General features: G+C 40.5%; 1 protein-coding gene across 4 annotated transcripts; it reads left to right on the top strand.

Moving 5' to 3' along the window:
- The first annotated feature begins 3,986 nt into the window (after positions 1 to 3,986).
- Positions 3,987 to 17,513, top strand: LOC142980935 (uncharacterized). 4 transcript variants are annotated; one of them, XM_076126553.1, is made up of 11 exons: positions 3,987 to 4,146; positions 6,540 to 6,623; positions 12,931 to 13,125; positions 13,327 to 13,439; positions 14,111 to 14,250; positions 14,464 to 14,625; positions 15,783 to 15,984; positions 16,071 to 16,116; positions 16,201 to 16,653; positions 16,797 to 16,906; positions 17,055 to 17,513. In XM_076126553.1, the coding sequence occupies exons 1-11, from the start codon at positions 4,075 to 4,077 to the stop codon at positions 17,212 to 17,214; spliced, it is 1,737 nt and encodes a 578-aa protein (XP_075982668.1). In that variant the 5' UTR covers positions 3,987 to 4,074; the 3' UTR covers positions 17,215 to 17,513. The 4 variants fall into 4 exon arrangements, with proteins under 4 accessions (XP_075982668.1, XP_075982671.1, XP_075982670.1 ...); XM_076126556.1 differs by lacking the exon at positions 14,464 to 14,625; XM_076126555.1 differs by lacking the exon at positions 14,464 to 14,625 and having other exon boundaries at positions 14,111 to 14,289.
- The last annotated feature ends 349 nt before the right edge of the window (positions 17,514 to 17,862 follow it).

Below are 17,862 nucleotides of genomic sequence, written 5' to 3'. Positions count from 1 at the left end.
TTTTGATTATTGTTGTATTTTATTAGCGGCGTCGATCTCTGAACCCTTTATCAAAGTGTCACAACACTGATACATCATGAATACTGAATTTCATTCCATTGCACAGTATTGGGTGTCTAAATTTTTACTCAAAATCTATTAAAAAAGCTCACCAAAATTGGAGAATCATTTAATTGGAAGGCATATAAGTCAGAATTTAAGCCTTACTATCACACAAAATTTGCCTGACACTCACTATATAAAAAAACATGCAATAACAATTTGAAAGCTCTTACATTCCCTGCCTTTACCTTAATATCCTACTACACAATTAGAAACCCAAAAGTTGGAGTCGAGATGGCAACAGAGCATTATACATATTGGACAACACATGAATCTGCAGAATTGGCATTTTCATATCATTAAACATAGTAAATAACAGTAACTCGCTTCCTATTTCTTCTGATACTAATTCTACAAAAACTAGCAGATATTCTCCAAAAGCTGGACTTCACGAGCATTAAGAAAGCAAGTGTATTACAACTTACACACAGAATAGCAACATAATTTACACAATTCTTAAAATGATTAACACTGAGAAACTACATAAAGATGAAATAACTCAAGTTCCTGCAACACGAGAGATCATTATTTTGGAGAATAACGAATCATTCCGGCGCAGTAACTTTATCGAAAACCCTTCAGCCGTTTAGGAAACCTAAGTTTGGAAACTGGTTTCCTAAAAGTATTTTTTTATACTTATACGTAACTGGTTTCTTAAAAGGATTTTTTAATACTTATAGGTAACTGGATTCCTAAAAGGATTTTTTAATACTTTTAGGTAACTGTATAACTAACCTCTTTTGTATATCTGGTTATCGTTTTGGAAGACGTCATATACGAAATTTCATAGAAAGTGGTATTCAGTACGTGATGAAAAAGTCCCCTTCTGGTGAGGATATAAAGAAATTCAATACATATTTTAAAAAAGAATGGTTAAACAACAGTGTCATTAAGAAAACTTGTTGCTGTAGTAAGGAACAGGTCAGGACAACGAACAATTTGGAAGACTGGCATAGCCGGATTAACAGATACATTGGCAAGAAAAATGTTACAGTTGCCAATTTTGATTAAGGAAACTAAAGTTACTAATATTTTTATAAATAACTGCAAAAAAAATGAAAGGTTACCTAGAAATAGATAATGAAATTGATAACGCAATAAATGACCTGAACAATGGAGTAATAACTGCGGGGCACTGTATTGAAATTATTTCACCTTACGCATTTTTGTTTTAATTTAACTAAGGAAATTGTTTTTATTTAATCTTAAGAAGAGTTGTATTTATGTTTTAGGAGTTTATTTATTTGATTAAATAACCACCTAAATGGTACAAGTACGGTTTAAATTAATTACAACAAACGCCAAAATAATCAATGCCGGTAAACATTTCTACTGAAATGTGGTTAGTAGTTTCGTATAGGTGGCTATTAACATAAGCATAGTACTTCTAGGAAACCAGTTACCTATAAGTATTAAAAAATCCTTTTAAGAAACCAGTTACGCATAAATATAAAAAAATACTTTTAGGAAACCAGTTTCCAAACTTAGGTTTCCTTAACGGCTGAAGGGATCGAAAATTAAGTATGAATGAAAACTGGACTGTCCAATAAGAATATTAATTATGCATCCACTGATGTCGCGGGTTCGATTCCTGCACTGACACTCCTACAAAAGAAAAATTATGCAAGGGCTATTAAAGCCTCTGTGGCGTAGTGATAGTGTTGAATCATTTCGGGTTCATCATTCTTCTGGGAGAAAGGCTACCCAGTAGCCGTCAGCCCGACAGGCCTCTATAAGTAAAAAATATTTTGTTACTAATATATAGCCTATAGGTACTCAATTACTAGCCAGTAAGGGAAGGTTCATATCTGACGGAACATACGTCGCGTATTATCGGTCGTGCAGCGCCAGAACCGACAAATGTATAGACAAACACTCGACCGTTCACACTCAACCGATGATGCGTCGGTGCGAAGACCATACAAATTAAGTTACGCCCGACGCATCTTCCGTCAGATATGAACCTTCCCTAAGGTATTTAAGCGCCTAATGCGTCTGAAGATGACAATTAACCTTATTATTAATTATGGACTCAGCAGATGTTAGTCCATGGTGGCCAGTTTTTTTAACCAGCAAACTGCAGGACTGTCACTTATACTCTGATGGGACGGGTAACCGACACGACCATCAAGAAGTGAGGCACTTCATCGACGGCTATACGTGCCCTCCGGGGCATGAAGGCCTATCACCTCAACCTACAACTCCGGGCAACCGCTGAAGAATTCTCACCAGCAACACTCAGAAATATTTTCTATTGACCCGACGGTATTCGAACCAGTAGCGACATGCACTACCGACCGCGTCACATGATCCTTGATAATAGAAACGAGAGCAAAGGGCTCAGCAACTGCTAGCATAGCAACCAAATACAGGCAAGATTTAGAGATGAATTATAAACACACATTCCTACATACCCAACGTGCTATGAAAATGAGAAGGTGCCAAGTCATTGTTGACATGAAAAGTAACACGTTGAGGGCACCATTACACGTGCTGTGACGCAAATATATCTTTAAATCTACAACTATTGAATAGTTAATCTTTAGTTTAAAGAAACCTTGGTTCAACGACTGACCTTTCCTTCTTAAAATAACGGCGGAAGTCGTTATCCATGGGAGTTTGGGTCAACTCGGCAAATAGATAGGTAGGTATTTATTTCAACCTATACTTAGGAACCTATACGTGTATCTATAAGTATACATTCCACAGGCACGGGGAGAGCTTGAGGGTGAGTGTGGCTTTAACCTGGTCGTAGCGCTTGCAAGAATAATCCTGAAATCAAGTAAAACAAATAATCAAAAATCTATCTATCTATGGTTTCATCTATAAATGCCAAACCAACGCCATCTAAAATCCAAATACCAAATCGTCATACCCAACACACGTATTCAAATTATCTGTCTATACAAATCGAATGTAGGACCCGAATACTGATATTAGCGTAGCGTCCCTCGTTACCGCTGAGCTAAAATCAAGATTGCAATCATCGGAGAAATTGATGTGGCATCTTGGCACTTCACTAAAGCAATTCAATTAATTCACAGCTCGTCCGTTCGTCCATCGTCAGCTACTTAATCAATTCAAACCTAAGTATCTAACTCCACCTGTAACGGAAGGATGAATGTCATTAAGAATCTGATTTGCTAAGTAGGTATTTGCTTTATGAAATCATACTGATGCCATTTGAAGAGCGCAAATCATTATTAGGTCCTTAGAATACTTATACATAAATGTTGATTTCTTTCTTCTTCTCCTTTGTCCAATAACCGTAAGTGCTTACCTAAAATACCTACGTTAAGTCCTAAAAAAGACAGGTTTCTTTAGCATAACTTAGTTTAAATGTAAAATATGGGTAGCCATTTGGCTATCAGCATAATTTAATCAACTGTGATTTACTCCACTTACCTTATAGTTTATAGACAACATTAATCAGACGTCTGGAAGTTTATTTAATACTTATAGAAAGATCCGTTACAATTTATTTTGGTTAGCATGATGTATGTTGTATCTTACTAGATTCTTAATTTAGATAACTGCATCGTCCATACAAAATTACTGAATGATTCAAAACATCCTACGTAAAGAAGTAAACAAAAAATAACATTCAAGAAAATTCCCTTTGCGTCCTCAGCCTACACGCGTCCTACAGTGGAATGTAACGATTTACAAATAACCTGTGATTCAAGGGGAACATTATACCCGAGCTACAATTTATTTTGATTAACCTTACTGCTGTCCTCAGCATTCTTCTGTCACCACGATTATCCTTAACCCATATGTGTGACATCATAAGCAACACAAGCATTTTATAATTTCGTGTAAAATCCGTGCGCGGTTCGGGAATGACGTGAAAATTGCAATGACAGTGATCTAAAAATAAGGTCGACAGCGTCGCGCCGCTGCGCGCGCGCTCTCCTCAGTCGAGGACCAACCGTCGCGAGTTACAGTCGAACGATCATAAAGTCAGCAGCCATGGTGTACGAGAGTGACTTCTACACGACCCGCCGCCCCTACAGGCCCAGCTCCAGCTACAGCACGGTCACGGTGAGTGCCGCCGCCGCCCTTCTAACACCTTCTACTGAGCGTGCATCGCACCTCGCTCCACTCTCTCCCGGGAGCCGGCCGCCCCTCGCACCAGCTCGACCCTCGTCTCTCGCGTCCCTCACAACACGGCCACCGACGCCGCACATACTCATCGGTGTACATAGTGCTTTCGTTCAGTGATCCAGTTCCGTAACGAGTCCGTGATATCATTTGTCGCTGTCTTCCCAAGTGGTAACTTGTTCCCGTTATTGTTCGTTTGCTTGTAAACATGATTGCTTACAATAAGATCGTCGTCGCTGCAACTTCCCGCGGACTTAGGGTTCGTTAATATAGCATAGCATTCGTGGTAGCGTTCCGCAAGTGGGTCATTTCGTATCGAGAAACAGAGTCGGAAAGCGGAGCTACCGGGCGCGCCAAATATAGCCGCGGCTGGAGTCGCGCCCGCCCGACTAACGGCGACTTCTCCGCTTGCAGCGGCGGCCCGTTGGCGACTGGGAGAAGGTGCCGTTCGTGCCGCGACCGAGTCTCGTGCCGGATCCGGTGACAGCGTTCGGCAGACGGACGAGGCCCGGCACGCGGCCCTCCATCCTCGACCCCGTGACGCGCCAGAGCATCGCGCCCAAGCCGGAGTACAAACTGGCGCCGCTCGCGCCGTACGTGTCGCCGCGCGACCAGACGCGCGCACGCGTGCTCGCGGCCGTGGGACAGCGCGAGCGTGCCTACGAGGCGGACCCGCTGGGCACGCCGCGCGACCACATGGACCTGGTGCTAGCGCAGTCTCACGGTCTGCCGCAGCACGCCGCTCACCGGCACGTCTTTTACAGCAACTACGCCACCTATTGACGGACGTAGTCGCTCATTGTCGTGTGTCGCTTTCGCTAGTCGCTAGGTGGTCGGGTCGGTGCGAGGGTTGCGTGTGAGATAGGCGGTGGTGGCTATAGGGCGGGTTTTTGCAGACGCCGAGGCACTACGTGGTGGTGGACCGCGACCCGGTGCTGCCGAGGCGCGCCGAGGAGCAGTACTCGTACTCTTACCAGAGCACGAGCGAGCGCTCGGGCACCGGCAGCAGCCTGCCGCAGCGCAGCTCGTACAGCAGCACGGTGGAGCGGCGCACCGGCAGCGGCCCCGGCGGCTACTCCTACAGCAGCGAGCGCAGCAGCAACCTGGGCGGCCCTGGAGGCTACTCTTACTCGTCGACGGCGTCGGGCCGCCTGCCCTACGGCACCACCTACCGCCATTACTCGTACCGCGTGTAGCGCCCCGGCTCCCGCCCCGGCCCGCTCCCTCTCCCCTCGCTCCTTACCCCCCCAGCTTCCCTACAAAATGTAACTACCTAATCAGTATTCGCAGTAACGCTAAGTGATCGCTCCACTTTAATTTGTTCACAAGTGGAAAACGATCGAAACAGTGCTTTTTAATGTTATTTTAAATTATTTATTAAATGTGATTTAGACTGAATTTTTAATAAAGCTTGCGTTTTCTAATAGATCTATTTCTTTGTGTCGTGTTTACACAACAACCTGAGACGAGTCGATGATGAGCTCGACCACTCAACCCTTGTTTACCTCCTACTTACTAACTGTTTGTGATGTTCGTGTTACCTCTCTTTGTTGGGTTTTCTCTATATTATTATGTTATCCTTTTGAATGCAAAGACAGGAATCAGATATATGTTTAGTTTAGTGAATATGTTATTACCTATATTTACAGAATGTTTCATATGATGTTTAAAGTGTACATCAACAACATCTATCGAGTTAAAATGAGATATTACGCTTACGTCCAATAAAAATAAACATTACTAAAATATCCGGCGTTACATGCGCACTGGTAACCGAACATGACATCACACAACAAAATTACGAACTTTCAGTATCAACATTTTCAATTCTTCCAAATTAACAGTTTGTAGGTACCAACAAGATAGTCTATCAGCCTGGATACTTACACCTAAATCTTTAGAAGACAATAGGATTCACACTTTTATTGTAATGGTTTACCAACTCTGTCGACAGTTACAAACATACTTAGTTACATTTATATTACAAATATCATATTTTTTAACATATTACAAAGTTAGACTTAACAGATTACTAGTTAGACATATAGCTATTAGTATATCATGGAAATATTGGGAGTTTTACAAACTCAAATTGGCAGTAAAATAATTCAGTTATTAAATGGTCATTATACAATTTTAATTTCATATTTTGCAGCATATCATACTGACAGCTTAGATTAAAATTGTGATGAATATAGAAATTCAGTATGGCTAGTATATTTTAAAATATCAATGTAACCCCACGCGGGTCTATTCTTAATATCTGCTAGTAACAAAGAGAAAACCACAAACTTCGAATAAGAATAACTAGTGCCTTTCATTGTCCATGGCAGCCGTTGTCGTCACTGTACTACCTGTCTTCATTACTACCGTACTATAACGTGCCGTACATATCCTACGTACCCAAGCTATCCCAGGTAAGTTATTGGAACAAGTCTTAGTAAGTAGCAACAAACTTTGGCACAACACAGTAGCCCACAATGCACCTCACGGAGCACCGCTATATAACAGCTTTCATCGCTCGAAACAGAATGTAAATATTTGGAAGATTCACCTTTCGTTGCAATATGTTACACATCCCGTATGTTGTAAATATACCACTTTCATTGTTAGTGCAAATCAAATGTAAATAATTGTGGCGATGTAAACACATTCAGTTACAGTCATAGGAGGCTAGAGATATGGACGTCATTTAACTACCAACTCTTCTAATATAACAATTGTTTTACTTTCGAAACATAAGGAATACATACAAACAAAACCACTCTACTTAAACAAACATTCCCTACACGAATAATCATATTATTATGAACCGTTAGACACATGGGGTTCCCGACAGCGATCCCGCTTCTGTTTCTTTAAATGGCAATTGTTAAGGGAGACATCTGAATTGGAAGATAGTTAAAATTTAAAACACATTTAAATTTACATACATATTTTTCATTTTTACTCAAAAGCTTTAAAAGAATTTGGGGTAGGTATGGGTTATCAAGAACGTTCTTTACAATTTCTCGAATTTGTCCGTCCTGCCATCTCATATTAATCGGATGTAACGAGAGGAGCCGTTGCATTATAACTATCTAGAGCTATTCGACACCCATGAAAGACAACAGTGAGACACATCCTCTGACAAGGCTTTAAAAAACTAAGGTACAACCAACGACAAACAGATTGGAAATCTTTTCTCAAATGTTGAGGAATACACAAACAGCTGATACATCTCAAACTTTAGCATCATAAAATCTACAAAATAGTAGTTTAGTAATTTTCATATAGAAATACAGAAAGTTATAATTCTGTTTAGCCAACAGCAATACGGCACGTGTCAACACAAACATTAATATATAACATATTATATTAGTATATCCATCAACACGCGTATTAGTATATTGGATGAAGATCACTACGAGCTTTAGAAGTGACACTTCCAAATCAATCAAATGTTTTTAGTTTACCTCGACCCAATTGGAGCGTTGAACAACTCGTAAAATAAAATATTCAAGCATTGTTTATTCCTTACCGTTTAATGCCAACTGAAACCGAAGGGCTTACACCTACGACTTTTATTTTAACTCTAGTGGAATAAAACGTGAATTCCTTTCTTTAATATTAGATTCCGCGACAAATAATTCTGTTAAATTTGATACCTACACAACCGCGGTTCTGCAAACAGTAAAAATCGTAGCAAACAGGTGAAAGCTCTTTTGTAATAAAAATGGAGGCTTACAGGGTTCAGTCTGTATTCGAGTGGAACAGGGATGATTGATGAAAAAGGTGTGAGGCTTTTGCACTGCTGTGGATCAAAAGAATCTGCTCGCGACAATGATTATGACGAACGTACATCCTGACAATAATATAATTAAACTGGAAAGCTTGTGGAAAGAAATTGTAACAAACTTATCTAAAGACTACTAGACCGAGGAGAGATCGGACAGGATTCTTTTTGGCCCGTAAACCTTATCACGTGGACGAAATCGCAGACAGAAGCTGGAGGCCTATATATGCAGTAGTTTTTGCGTAATGGCCAAATAGAAGTTAAAGTAACTTCTATTTGGCCATTACGCAAAACCTTATAATGGTGCTAGTAAAGCTATTCAGATCAGCTTTTACCAAATTCTTTGAAAGCAAAAAGAGGTTAATAGTATCAAAAATACTGTCACATTTCACCACAGTTGCAAGATTGAATTTATTTCGTGGGCGTTTGCTCGACGCGATCAATCTTCGGGAATAGTAAACAATTTGCGTTGCATCCGTGTTATTCGGGGATTAGTGGAAAATAGAGCAGATTTTCTTTAGTACCTATCGCATTGTAATGAAGCTGATGCCAATTTCCCACGATAACTGGTTATAGCTGCATGTGCCATATGACGGCGGGAGTGTTTTGTGAAAAGCAAGTCAACACGTGAAATGTATCTAACGAAGAAGCGAAAAATAAATGCTTTAGGCTAAAGCACACGTATCTTGGCTAAAACACAGCTATTAAATTAAAGAACACCGTAATATAAAGACGTTAACTCTGTTCGATATTAAGTACTCTGGGCAATGTGCTCTTAAGAATGTTCTTTAAGTTTATATTGGAAACAGGAAAATTTTAAAGATCAGTAAAAATATTGTTGCACCATGGTCGCACCATCAAAATAACTACCCTTGCGAAGAGTTCATTATCAAATCATCTTCAATTCTCAAGGACCTACTCGTTTTCAACCTTGAAAGCAGGAATAACCCCGTGCATCAAGAATTCAAGACGTTTAACATACACAGCATTATCAATATAATCACCAAACTACGTAAGACTAGACTTAATTGCGTCATGGAAAGTGGGCTTGTAGAGGATTTAGTTTTGACGTATCATTTCAAAATCTCTAGACATTCTGGCAACTATATCGGCACCCCCTGAGTACTCAATATACTTATGTAAAAAGGATGTGCCAAAAGCAAAATGCACAATCTGCGATTCAGAGCAGAGTAGTAGAGGAACTATATTTGTTATTGAGTCGTCAACTTTTGATTTCTATTAAAAATCCATTCACCACAATCTTTACAGAGACAGTTTTGGCAAGATATTTGGCAGCTTATAAAGATTATTCATATCAAACACTCATAGGATATACCTGCGAATTGTTAGGTGGCGGCCAAGTCGTTGATTCAGACATTATTTTCAAGACACGCGAGTAATTTTGGCACGACCACCTAGATTATGATTGTTCGAACTACTGCTAACTGGTGATATCCAATTGATAATGATTTGAGATATACTCAAGTGGAAAGTGAGCTTTTCGAGTGGGATCGTTGAACTTACAGTCTGCCCTTGGTCGTTATTTATATCTACCTACAATGTATCCAGAGTAAACGAAAACTTTAGTCAATGATGTAATACTACGAAATAATTTCTGGCAAATTCAACAAAACGTGACAGACGCTATTGTTTTGTAATTTTAAACGTTTTGAGAAAACGCTATATTTTCTGGGAGCTTTTGAATCGGGTCTACCCACAGAAAACAGGTCTACCCACATTGAGTTGAGTTGACGCTCATAGATGTGATGTGAAGCCAAAAATACTGAATTATAAATGCACGTGTATTTCTGACGTAGTTATTACAGTTGCATTCTATAAATAATCATTGAATTCTGTTGTAATATTAATTAAATTACAGAGTAAAGGTAATATCAGTGAAGGAATCTTTTATACGAGCTTAAAAGGGAACCATAGATCTCTGTTTAGGGATGTATTTTGATCACCTTAAGCCAAGATTGCGGTTAATGGAAGTAAATGGGCCGTAATTACCTGTTAGTCAAATGTATGGGCCATTAACGAGAAAAAGAATTTCTCAGAGAATCGATTCGATTAAAAAGATTTCGAGACAAGCAGGCTAGAAGCGATTCGATAAAATTTATTGTAAAACACATTTGTTCTATAAACCGAACTCACGTTTCACGAATGTTCGCGTAAACAGTAAACTGAAATTCTGTTTACAATTTGTGAAGGAATTTTACTCCAAAATTATGCCGATATTTTTAGAAATATGACTTTAAAATGTCGTCTAGTCGTCAATAAGGTTACTTGAAGTTCGTATTGTCCATTGCATCAGTCCAGAGGATTATATTTAGATAAAATATGAGGACAATTTTGACAAAGTGAAATGAAAGTTGAAAATTTTCCACCTAACTACAATATAGGTACACACCTATAGAAATAATCTGAATGAATACTCCTAATAAACTGCCTAACTGCTTTTCACTGATAGACAGGTATAGACAGATTTCATACATACTCAGGAGTAGGTACTAAGCACCACTTTGAACACTTTGATTATCTACAAATTAAGCAAGAATTCGTTAGGTAAGTACATAATAGATACCTTTATGACGTCCAACATATGCAGTACCTTTGGTAGAGGTAAGCTGTCATTGACGATGATGACGAGATATAAAACCCGCGGAAGGAGATACTGTGGTTAGATTCTCAAGTAATCGAAGAGAATGTTTATCACAGAAAGCTTTCTTGATTTTATTCGGATCCAAATGCAATCCTGGTTTTTCCCTTCACAACTAAAGATGCAAATGCGTAAATCCAGTCACACACGCCCAATACAAACATAATTTATTACAATACGTACAAATGGTACAATCACTAATTACGGCACTCCACGCAACAGTTGGACACGTGCCAACTTTTCAACCGACTCTCCGTAATCAAAAGGAACGGCTAAAAACATTCTTAGTCGTAATAAAATGTATGTGCGAAAACAACTCGTAGGTATACTTAATAACATTTTCTAATACTGACAGTTTTAATGGCTGATTTAATCCTGAAGGATGAGAATAAGAAAATAATGGCTGCAATTGCCGCTGTGGGTGTATTTTTGAGATAATTGTCGAAATAATTAATCCGGGAGAAAGTTTTCCTGTTATTTCGAATGAAAATAATTCGATAACAAGGTCGCAAGACTTCGCATTGAAAAATGTAATTTAGAAGTTAGATAAATTGTTTAATATCAAATAACACAACTTCTAAACAAGACATCAAAGACACGAGCGCTTCTGTAAACTATGAAATACCTATAATTCAGTTGGTGATTCATTGACTAAGAGAAGAAAATCTCGGTAATAGTAACCAAAACCAAATCAAAGATAACAATTTGGCCCTGGTTTTGTCTTGCTTCCAAGCACTAAATCTAAATCTGGTGAAGTCAACATTACCCACTAAGGTCAAATTAATGATGGTTTTCAAGCAACTAAGTATATCTTGATTCTCTAGTCTCTGAGAAGCTTTTCCAAGACTTGCCTGTAATAATATTATTCGTTTCCGAAATAAGATTGTTAGGCTAGTTTATTTTTCAATGAACTGAGAAACATGCCATTGAAAACCTATACTTCAAACATTATAGCTGGGGAAACCTTGAAAAACAATTAATATGTTTACCTAAAGCGACCGGATGTAACATTCCCTTGGTGAAGTGTGAACAAAAGCTGGAGTCGGATCAAGGGAGCACGATCTTGGCAACCGAACACGAGCCAAGAATACCGTTAACGCTCACGTTATTATAAGAAACCTAACAAAATATTTACTATGCTATACCAAATCACGTTTTCATACAAATGGATATAAAGCTACGACGCAATAGATTATTTCAAGCCAGTTGGTATTTAGTAACAGTAAAGTTATACTCCGTTTCTGAAACCTGATAGCCTCTACAGCCAAAAGACTGATGGACGGGTTCCTGTTGATTGAAACTTGGCAATTAAACAACTCCACATAAATCGTGCGAAAACCCAAGAAAATTAACTGTTACAAAAATTGTACTACAACTAATTACCGCACAACGATTCTTTCAAATTTCAAGCAAGGTCATATGCACTAGATCAGGTTACTTCATTATAAATAGATGGAAGAAATCTCCATGATAATAAAAGTTGCAATCACTCCCACTGTATGTGAGCGTGCGCAGCAAAACAGGCTAATTTTACAACAGCCGGCGGATGATTCACTTCGCCATTGAGACGTACAGTAAGGTCCGCCACAGAAATAGCCCTATGATTTACTGTATTATAAACAAACACAACTGTGTTAAATTCCATGTTTTGCGCGCTATTTCATTGCAAGAATTTACGTCAATGTTGCACTCATATCCCGTTACATTTGCATCCAAAAAACCTGCAAGCGTCATCTCAATGTAAATATTTGTCGACAGCAGCTTTTCAGTTTCAATTTATGAGATTATTCATTTCTGAAAATAGCAACTACGAATTCTTTTGCATGTGTTTTAATCTTACGTAAAATTTTACTTTTGCATGTCTATCTTAATTATCATGAGAAGTACATTTCATGACACGTTTAACCGCATTTTTTTATGTATAATTACAATACAGATTGTAGCACCCTCGAGGTATTTGAGTGCCAACTCATTTGTCTAGCATGCTCGTTAGTTTTACTATTATCAAAAGCGTAGCGTATTACGAGCTTTATATATAGATTGCTATAAGCACAGAGCTAAATGACTATTTGCTTACGAGTATATTGGTTATATTATCTTTTCATCAGACAGCAGACTTTCTATTGCATAAGTCTATTATTATCAAAATTTACGACTGCAAGCAAGGTAAAGTAATTAAACGCCATATGCTCGCTCGAAAACATACATTTTTCACACATTATGTTTTATTACTGACAACATAAAGTTTGATGTTTGACCTTGTGCTAAGACGGAGATTGGAATGTTTCAGGCTGAGCTGATATACAGGCCGACTTCTCGCACTGTCACTCGACTCGTCACGTACCCCGAACCACCCCACCACGTGGTGCGTGTGCGCGTGCGCCCCTCAGTAGTCCTCCGTGAGTTGGACCGCATCGCGTACCGCCACCGCCCCGCACTCTCGATCTCAGCCGTCGACGACTTCTACCGTTCTGAATCCACCAAGGTAAGATCATGCAAAAAATCTTATGCAGAACTTCTTTCCTGTAGAGTCTTCTATAAGAAACGTCCTCTCTTTAAAGCCCATAGTCATTGGCACACATTTCAGTTACCCAATTGCGAGTTACATTGAACTTTTCTCTTCTTAAATTTAGTTAAGATGAACTTAATATCTAGTGATAATCATGTTGTTTTACTACTTTTCCAGGCATTCGAAGATGAAAGGAGCCGCATACGTGCGGACACTGCTGCGCTCCTCACACGCGCACGCTCCGTCGTACCCCGTGCTAAGACCGTAGGACCTCTCGAATCCATATACTCGTAAGTAGAAATTATTCATTAAAGACCACTTTAACTACCTAAAGACCTTTATTCGATACGTCTCTACGACACAAGGATATTCTATAGCATATCTATAGATTTCAACGTCTCTGCTTCCGTCCTTGGCTCCAAGAACATTGAACAAACCTTGCTGACGTATGAGTTCCAATGCCAGGTCAAGTTTTTGTTGGCCTGATGTAACAGTACTAAAATAACCGACCCATTGATGCGTCTATCAAACGGCCGCCCTGGCAGTGACATTGACGGTCTTACAGCCAGAAGCTTGTCATTTGGCAGTCATGTACCTGCTGGTCATACATTGTAAATGATAAAAACTCGATTTGCTGCCAAAATTTAATTACCTTTCAAAATTTCGACGGTTGCAATGTTCCAGTTTTCGGAAACGTGTCATCGCCTCTGTAGATCAGCTAGCCAAATAACTTATGTCCGTTTTGTACGTGACTGACGCTCTTGGGACAGTGCACGCACGTGACTTTAAAGTCACTTTAATTATAGCGTCATTAAATGTCAGCCGATGTTTGCTATCTTCTGTTCCAATAAACTGTTTGCCAGCTATTTTGATCTGTATCATTAACATCCGCACTGCGCTCATAAATGGTGGTTTGCTTGCTTTTATTATCTTCGTAACGATCGCATCACTACATCGACAGATATTCGTACGGCGAGCCGGTTCCGTACCGCTACAGCAGCGACGCGTATGTCGCGAGACTGCTGCTCCCCCTCCGCTCCAATGTCGCCCAACATATCCAAATTATGTCCACTTACCAGGAGCCAGCCAAGAAGTTCTCCGGTAAGAATGAAACTATTGCTGTACGACAATACAATTCAGGTACGACCTACGAAACACGACTATCCACTCAAGGATAACCGACTAAACGAATTAAAAACGACTGATGTGCACTTTATCCAATAACGGTTTCTTCCACTGTCCTCCAGTTTGACAACCGACTAACAGTTAAAATTCCAGTGTGTCCCCGTGGTAACAATGAGGTGTTCTCACCAGGACGCGGTCACCTCGCGTGCGTGCACTACACCGGTAACAAGGCCTTCTCCAACCGTAGGCCTCTCTACAAGGAACTTAGCATCAGGGACGACGTGAACCTCCTCTCTTTCTATGCCAAGAACAGGCTCGCAGCCGCCGGCCTGGCCGTCGAGAAGGCCACAGGTACCACGGAACAGTCGCAACGCTAGCGCTCGCTTACAATCCCTCGCTTAATTCTTTAAATAAGTCTTTAAACCGGTCTAAAAGTGAAAAGGTGCGTAAAATGAACATAAACCGAGGTCTAAAGTCCGTGTCTAACCCTGAGTGTGGTGTCTCTTGCAGCGGGCGGCGCGCCGGAACAGCCGACGGCGGCGCAGTGCGCGTAGCTCCCTCTGCGCGGCGCGGCGCGGGCTCGGCGCTGCCCGGCACAGCCCGGGCGGCCCGCGCCCGCGCCGCGCCCGCCCTTCGCGCTCTCTGATCTCGGTATAACACGCTAGAACTAACCAAGATCATCTATTTTTTTATTCATAATTTATTACAGATTATATTTTTGTTACATAAGTTTACGAATTGCGACGAACGAATCATATCTATAATTTTATTTACCTCCTAGTCATCTTTGTGATAGCGAGGTGTTCTGCGCCGAAGTTTTGTCGGTGGCCGAGACGTCCCGTTTTCACTTAACTCGACTGATTTTACTTAACAATAAAGAATTTATACTGGAATTATCGTTGTTTTAATTGCACGTTCGTTCTACCCAATGTCATGCTTCTAAATCCAAGCTTCTTTTAACGCTTCGCTTCTTGACTAAAATTGTCTAACAGTTCGATTAACACACATAATAAATTTAAAAATTATGATTAAATTAAAATTTAAAAGAAATTACCCTATAAGTATTTTTTGAATTAAGATATAATCACAGAATGTGCATTCAAAGTAGAACTCAGTCACCATACTTTTGAAACATGATCACACTTCACGGAATGTAATGAAAGGATCAAAAAGGAATGCAATTTAGAAGCCACACGGGACAACTGCACTACCATACGCATTACAGCATGAAGCTGCACTGAAAATGAAATATACGAAGTCATAGCAAACCCATGCCATTAAGGCTTGTCATCGAGCTTGGTGCTGAGGTCTAACAGCTTCGATAAGACAGCATCATGATCACGATCATTGTGCTGCGTCGCTTATTGTCCGTCATCTGTTCGTTTACAATGACCATTGACATTCACATCACAACGTGAAGCGATCGGAAGTAGCCCAAGAACTGGGAGCTGGTTGCTTCACCAATGGTCATTGCATACGGAACCCGCGTAACATTGGCCTCGGTGCAGTCAAACTGCTACCTTGGAGGCCGAGCCGCAAGTTCCAGGTGCCGCAATTGATGGAGGACCCGGCACTCGAACTGAAGGCAGCCAAGGCCGAGCGTGAAGCCAGATTCCGCGCCGTCACCGTCGAGCCCGTCATGACACCAGCGGCTGATCTCGCTGAGATCAAGAGGAAGAGGCAGGAAGAAGCCCGTGCCGCTGAAGAGAAGTATGACTCTTGTATTGAAGTAGCTTTAAATTACAATAAATTTATCAAAGATTGCGGTTAACAATGACGATTTCTTTCTATTACAGAGCTTTGAAAGAAGAAGCCAAACGTGACGCTGAACGCAAAGCTCAGGTATGTAACTTACAATCCTTATAATGAAGTTCTTCTTCATACTGAAAGTGTGTCAACATTGTACCTCTATATTCAAATTTCTAGGCTGAGCGTGAGGCAGCTGATAAAAAGAAGGCGGAAGAAGAAGCCCGCAAGGTCGAGGAAGCTAAACGCAAGGCCGAGGAAGAAGCCAGGAAAGCCGAAGAAGAGGCACGAAAAGCCGAAGAAGCGCGCCTGGCTGAAGAGGCCCGTAAAGCTGAGGAGGCCAAGTTGGCCGAGGAAGCCCGCAAGGCTGAGGAACAGAGGTTAGCCGAAGAAGCCAAGAAAGCCGAAGAGGCCAAGCTTGCGGAGGAAGCCCGTTTGGCTGAAGAGGCTAGGCTCGCCGAAGAGGCCCGCTTGGCTGAGGAAGCCAGGTTAGCCGAAGAAACCAAATTGGCAGAAGAAGCCAGGCTCGAGGAGGAGAGGCAGGCGGAACAAAGGAGACAGGAGGAACTCGCCAGGCTAGAGGAGTTGGAGAAACAAGCACAGGAAGAACGTGAAGCCGAGCTTGCAAGACAGGTAATAACCCATTTCATCGTAAAAACTACAATTAATATAGATCATGTTAAGAGGATTGACTATAAGCTTTCGTAAAGAGGTACCTCTTTACGAAAGCTTATCATGCAAGGTCGATCATTAACATTTCATGTTTATTGTTATAGGCTGCTGAGTTAGCCGAGATTGCGAGACAAGAGTCTGAACTGGCCGCCGCCCGCCTTGAAGAGCTCTCACACAGTGGTTCTGCTGCTGATGTTCCTGAAGCTGAAGCCAGGTAAAGACCTGTACCATTTTGGAAGATCAACATTGCCAAGTCGATAAACAATATCTAGTCTATCTTTTAACAGACTTGTATCCTACCAGATCCAACTGCCTATCATGACCCTAAATTTTATTGTAAAGCATTTTTTGTTTTTGTACAGTGAACCTGCCGCAGAAGAACCCGAGCCCATCGTAGAAGAGCCCGAATCCCCCGAAACCGAAGCCCCTGCAGCCCCCGCGGCCGAGCCCGAACCCGAAGCGGAGGCCGGAGACGTCAGTGAAGACGAGAAAGCGGAACCGGACCTAACCGACGAGGAATAAACAAAATCTTAATTTATTTTTATATAGTTAAGTTCTGTTATGCTAAATGTCATTCATGCGCATTTTTTGTTATAGGGTAGACATGAATGATGTGATAGCAATAAGGTGGTCGTGTCTCTCACCTCCCTTTCTTTTGCGTAATAAAATTATGCAACAATGAAAGTACTCCTTCCTTCGTACTATGTTTAGGAAATTGTCTACCACCGTTAACCAAAAAACTAAAACTTAAATGTTACTAGCTTAAGTGTTTTAATGATGTTATATTTTGTTAAATTTTAACAATAAAAGACATATTAACATGTTGTTTTTTTACTCAAATATGACATTCATAGATCAAAGGCTTGCTACAGACATTGTTTGGCATTACTCTGCCTAGCCTTTCATGATAGGACCCGTAGGCACTACCTGATTTGTGCAAGCCAAACAAGTGTAGTAATTGCTTGTAGTCAGTCTTGTGATTCTCTAGATATTGCCAAACCAACCTAACGTAAGAAAGCTACCTAATTAGTTGTGCAGATAAATGAATTCATGCAAACAACACTAATCCTGTATCTTCTTAATGATCTACAGACAAGAAGAAATCTTCATTATGCATAGTTAGTGAGGTACTTAATGTATCAGAGTCTCTTACCCAGATTGTGTAGTGTT

This window comes from Anticarsia gemmatalis, chromosome 19, assembly GCF_050436995.1.
Source record: "Anticarsia gemmatalis isolate Benzon Research Colony breed Stoneville strain chromosome 19, ilAntGemm2 primary, whole genome shotgun sequence".
Lineage (NCBI taxonomy): Eukaryota > Metazoa > Arthropoda > Insecta > Lepidoptera > Erebidae > Anticarsia > Anticarsia gemmatalis.
This window is presented reverse-complemented; position numbering and strand designations above follow the sequence as displayed.

Excerpts from the sequence above, each read along its gene's own strand:
- LOC142980935 (XM_076126553.1), top strand. The coding sequence starts at position 4,075 with ATGGTGTACGAGAGTGACTTCTACACGACCCGCCGCCCCTACAGGCCC. Across the intron at positions 16,117-16,200 it reads ACGCTGAACGCAAAGCTCAG|GCTGAGCGTGAGGCAGCTGA; the intron begins GTATGTAACTTA and ends TCAAATTTCTAG. Across the intron at positions 16,907-17,054 it reads GTTCCTGAAGCTGAAGCCAG|TGAACCTGCCGCAGAAGAAC; the intron begins GTAAAGACCTGT and ends GTTTTTGTACAG.